Source organism: Formica exsecta, unplaced genomic scaffold (genome assembly GCF_003651465.1).
Source record: "Formica exsecta isolate Colony F162 unplaced genomic scaffold, ASM365146v1 scaffold36, whole genome shotgun sequence".
NCBI lineage: Eukaryota > Metazoa > Arthropoda > Insecta > Hymenoptera > Formicidae > Formica > Formica exsecta.
In genome coordinates, this window is record NW_021850847.1 from 609,863 (window position 1) to 614,709 (window position 4,847).

Below are 4,847 nucleotides of genomic sequence, written 5' to 3' on the forward strand. Positions count from 1 at the left end.
ATTATATATATATTTTATGAAGAAATAGCTTTTGTTTTTTTACAAAAACGTATAAACCATAGATATAGAAAATTAAATATTTCTATGTCTATGGTATAGACACATAAGAATAAAACGCGCCGTAATCTTACGACTGACACAACCATGTTGTTTTCTGAAAATTTGTTACCAAAATGGAAAAGGGTATCGGAAGAAAAACAATTTGACAATTCTAGCTTCACTCGGGATCGGTTTCCGCTTCGTTAATCGGCAATATTGCAACAGAACCAGCAGCTGCTAACTTGGCTTTGTACGCCTCCGGTTCGAACCAGCGAATCGGTGCCTGCCAATAGGAAAAGATTAGTTTTCGAAATTGTCGCACGACGTATATTGTAAGAAGCATTTTTATCTTACCTTATCATGTACTTTATAAGCAGCATGCTTCGATTCTTTTAAAAAGCCGAGTAGTGTTAATTAATTTGCTTACGCGAGGACACATGCAGACGATAAAGTTACACATTCGAGCATAATTTATACGATGCCTCTTTTATTAGTGATATTGGCAAACGCAAACGCAAACGCACACGCACACATACATACACACACATATTTTAAAATGTTGGTAAACTAAGTTTTACTATCTAAACAGGGTACAATATTCCAAGTTCACAACTTTACAAATTGCACAAATTTTATAGCACATTTTTAAACACGCATGCTAAATTTTGAAAAATATTCTACAAACTACACTTTTCTTGTTTAAGAGGAAACAAGGAGCAAAATTAGATAGATTTTACAATATGCATTTATTAATACAGTGTGTTCCGAGTTTGATATACAACATATTATTTTTATTAGTTTAGTCTTATTAGTTTCTTGTATATATAACACTATATTAAATAAAATAATATTCCATTTCTTGTTTCTCTAAATAATGTATCAGTATTTTCACAAGATTTGAAAGAAAAAAGGGAAATGGGGAATAAGGGAGGGCGAAGAGAGTAAATATAAAATCTTTTATAATAAATGAACAATATAATCTAACAATAAAAAAAAAAAAATAAAAAAAAAAAAAAAAAAAAATTTAAAATATATCGCAGAGATTCAAAATATAGGAACACATAGACTTTTTCAAACTATGGAGAATAACATTGTAGAAAACTTTGCCTGCAACAAATAATAGACATAATCTCTCTATTTTATGTAACAAGTCGCGATTTGATCTCGATTAACTCTCGAGTTGAATATAAATACCAAATTTCTTTCTTAAATTACATTTTGTATGAGTAATAGTCGATTTTCTCTATTCTACATTTTTCCTCCATCCTCTGTGTTAACTGTTTTTCTCTTAAAGATTGAGAATCTCTTCTTTTACATTTTTACTACGGATATTTGCCATAATAAAATGAGAAAGCGAGTGAGAACACGAAACAGTTTTATTCTATCACGTTAGAATAAGAGTGGAAACTAAAGAGAAATCTTAGATGCTCAATCCTGATGACTTTACAAAATCGCCTGTATATAGCCAGTCAATTAATTTCTCCAATGCGCGCAATCTTGGAAATCAAATCGTATGCGCGTTGAAATCGCGAAATAAATATCGTAACTCATTTGTAATATCTTTGGTATTAATTTTGATAGAAATTTCTTAGCTCCTTATTATTGCAAAGAATCACCTACTTGTACTTACAATGTCACGTATATTGCGAAGAGTCTGTTAACTTCTTCAATACAAAACACGAAATGTGATTATCGAGAGAGATATATATTCGCATGTTTATAATAATCTCAATTTTTTTAGATCTCCCTCTCTTGTGTTAACTACTTATTCAATAATCAATTATTAAATAAGAACAGATCTCATCTCTGTTCTTGTAGCGTCTAAATGCGTGCGTGTTAAAAAACACCATAATAATCACATTCATATCACCACATTCTCGAAAACGTAAATTCATTCTCGGCAAAAGGTTCATATTTATAGTAAGTATTATATGTATATATTAGGAATATTAAACTGCAGCGTTGCAGGGAAGAGTAATACGGAAAGTATTGCACAATATGTGATTAGCGTTCTTATCGCATAACGGTACCTTACGAACTATATTAGGACATTCCTTCTGTATGCGCGCCCAATCGGCGGGAGGTCGCTTCGCGTACGGGCCTGTCGCGCACAGCAGCAGAAACTCGTACGTAAGTTCTCTTGCTTCTGGAACTGGTTAAATAAAATTAAGCGTCAATTAAAATATTGTATAATTAGATATTATTATCATAATTTTGTTTAAATTTAAATTAATTTAAATTTAATATATATATATAATCAAATTTTGTATATTTTGGTGAAAATATAAAAAGTAATAAAACAGTCAAATTATTCGTATAAACAACTCGCGTCGAGAGGCGCGGCATTTTGTGTTATTTAGAAATATTTTTAACAAAAACAAGACACACTCTCTCTTTCTCTCTATATACAAATTTTGTCATGTTATTAGAATACAAATATATTTCAATCTTTAAAATATAACAATATTATATATTATTTTTCAGACATATGAATACCTTGTTGAGTCTTGGAGTATTGCTCTTCGTAGATCGGACGAGATTTGTAAGTTTCTTCACTTTCTGAAGAGGTTGCGGCGCTGTCCAGGCTTAACTCTCGATTTAGAGAAGAAGCGTTCACGTTGTCCAACGGCAACAACGGTGTACAACGGGGAATACTGGAGGAGACGGTAGTTACGGAGAAGCTGGGTTCATCTTCATAATTGAAGTACTCTATCCCGCTGGTAAAGTTCTCGGAGTCGCCCAAAAAGTGTTCATCTAATACCAGTTTCGCCGTCTATAACATCCCCATAACCCCACCCAGTTCCCATTCGGATATTAACATTCTCTTTAGATATCCAAAGATCAAAGAAATTATACATAAGTAAAAGCATTGTAGATGGAAACAGAATCAATAAAGAGTATAAATGGAAAAAATAAAATTAGATATATAATTAATAACTCAATTCTTTTTAATTTGAAATTGATAAATAGTTAAACTAATAAAAAAAGATAAATTTAGATTTTATGGTGATTTTATTACCCTGACGAGATCGAGATTGCAGCCAGTAATTTTGAGGGATTGGTTACCAACGGTAACAGTGTACTTGTATTCGCCTATACTGGCGTCGTTGGTGGAAAAACTATGCAGCAGAGACGAACGTAGACGAGAGTTGTGTTGCAGTCGGTTGCTCTCGTCCGATGCGCTACTGTTGAGCGAGGAGTTAGAACCACCCATGGCCCCCTTCTCGCCACCAGAGTTCTGTTCCAATCTCACTGGAGATGCATTTCGTTGTATCGTATCTTTTATTAAATCCTTCGCGTAACTGACACAAGAAAAAACGAAACATAAAAATGTACCGCTTATAATATATTTTTAAGAGGTTTTAGCACATTTATAATAACTTATTAAACAATTTATTTAAACATACTGAATCTTGTCCTCGGACGTTCCCGTGATTTGGACAAGTCGTTCTTTAGCTCCAGGGTTTACTATGAATCAAAATATAGTATAAGTGACAAGTCTTTCTTATTAATATTTATATTTATAAAAAATTATGTGCGATTGTTATCGTTAAGATCTTTTAAGTCAATGGTATAGTTAATACGTTAAACAAGATGTAACATTAAATATTGTTAAGAGAGATATATCGACAAGCAAGATGTAATAAGTATACGTATATAAAAACATTCACACATAAAATATACTCTTAAAAATTTCTTATAGTTATACATACATTAGGTATAAGATAAAGAAAACGTCTCGCTCATGTGAGTTATCTGATATATTAACGGAAACGTTAAAGTAAGTTAATTAAATGCCAACCTTTCTATCTGCGTGAAACCCGTGGTGTGCGATCAATCGATTAATCTGTGTGGCATATGTGTTAATAACTGGTAATATAATATACTTTTATTCGGCTCTTAAAGCTGCAAATGCACGATATTTATATACTTCATTCACCGAGCTATTAATGAGATACATTCCACAATAGCTAATATAAAAGAATTATTCTATATTAGATCGATGAAAAAATTGTTTTTTGGAAAAAAAAAAAGGAAAAAGAAATGATCAACTTGATACGTATTTCGAAATGTACAGTTTCTTTTATCATATCATTACATGAAAGAAAATTGACATATACTTTGCGTTTTACTATTAGTAGGTTTTATTGCAAAACTAACACTGTTTGAAAAGTGGCCTGATCACTCTGTGGTTAAAGTATTACAGCTCTGTCATGCACAAATTAAGAATAATCTGTTAAAAAAAAGCAATTTTTTATCACATATACGCGCGTTTGCACATATACTTTATAACAATTGTCAATATAACAAATTTTTCAATATAGAACTCAATGCTCCTGAATGGAAAAGAAAAAAAAAGTGTTTTTTATAACTCAAGGGGCTTTGTTTGATCGATTAATATCGTTCTTGCTATGCATGAGCACAAAATGCTGCGACAAGCCATTGGCGGATCATTCATTGCTTTTTACCTCGCTGGAAGGAGATGATCGTCTGGCTGAGCTCTTCTATCATGTGAACTCGACGCCCTTTTATTCCCATCACTGTATTTTCGTGCAAATTATTTAACAACAGAACGGACAACGGATAATCGGAAAAATCACTAAAAGTCTAATTCGAGGATGAATGGTTTCGCTTTACATAAAAATATTTGATCGTTTGATTCACTTTGTATAAAAAATGATTCCTAATTTAACAACAAACGGATAATCGGAAAAATCACTAAAAGTCTAATTCGAGGATGAATGGTTTCGCTTTACATAAAAATATTTGATCGTTTGATCGTTTGTGTATAAAAAATGATTCCTGCT

General features: G+C 31.9%; 1 protein-coding gene across 15 annotated transcripts in view; it reads right to left on the minus strand.

The window, feature by feature from the left end:
• Positions 1-8: 8 nt before the first annotated feature.
• LOC115238855 (eukaryotic translation initiation factor 4E-binding protein Mextli) overlaps positions 9-4,847 on the minus strand; it is a 13,193-nt gene continuing 8,354 nt past the window's right edge. For 13 of the 15 annotated variants that reach the window (XM_029812988.1, XM_029812983.1, XM_029812987.1 and 10 more), the window contains 6 exons: positions 4,509-4,580; positions 3,447-3,507; positions 3,059-3,341; positions 2,536-2,812; positions 2,070-2,191; positions 9-322 (listed from right to left, as the gene is read on the minus strand). In XM_029812988.1, the coding sequence (XP_029668848.1) occupies positions 218-322; positions 2,070-2,191; positions 2,536-2,812; positions 3,059-3,341; positions 3,447-3,507; positions 4,509-4,580 (920 nt within the window). In that variant the 3' untranslated portion in view covers positions 9-217. The remainder of the gene's footprint in view (positions 323-2,069; positions 2,192-2,535; positions 2,813-3,058; positions 3,342-3,446; positions 3,508-4,508; positions 4,581-4,847) is intronic. The other 2 variants (XM_029812991.1, XM_029812990.1) reach the window with 1 other exon arrangement.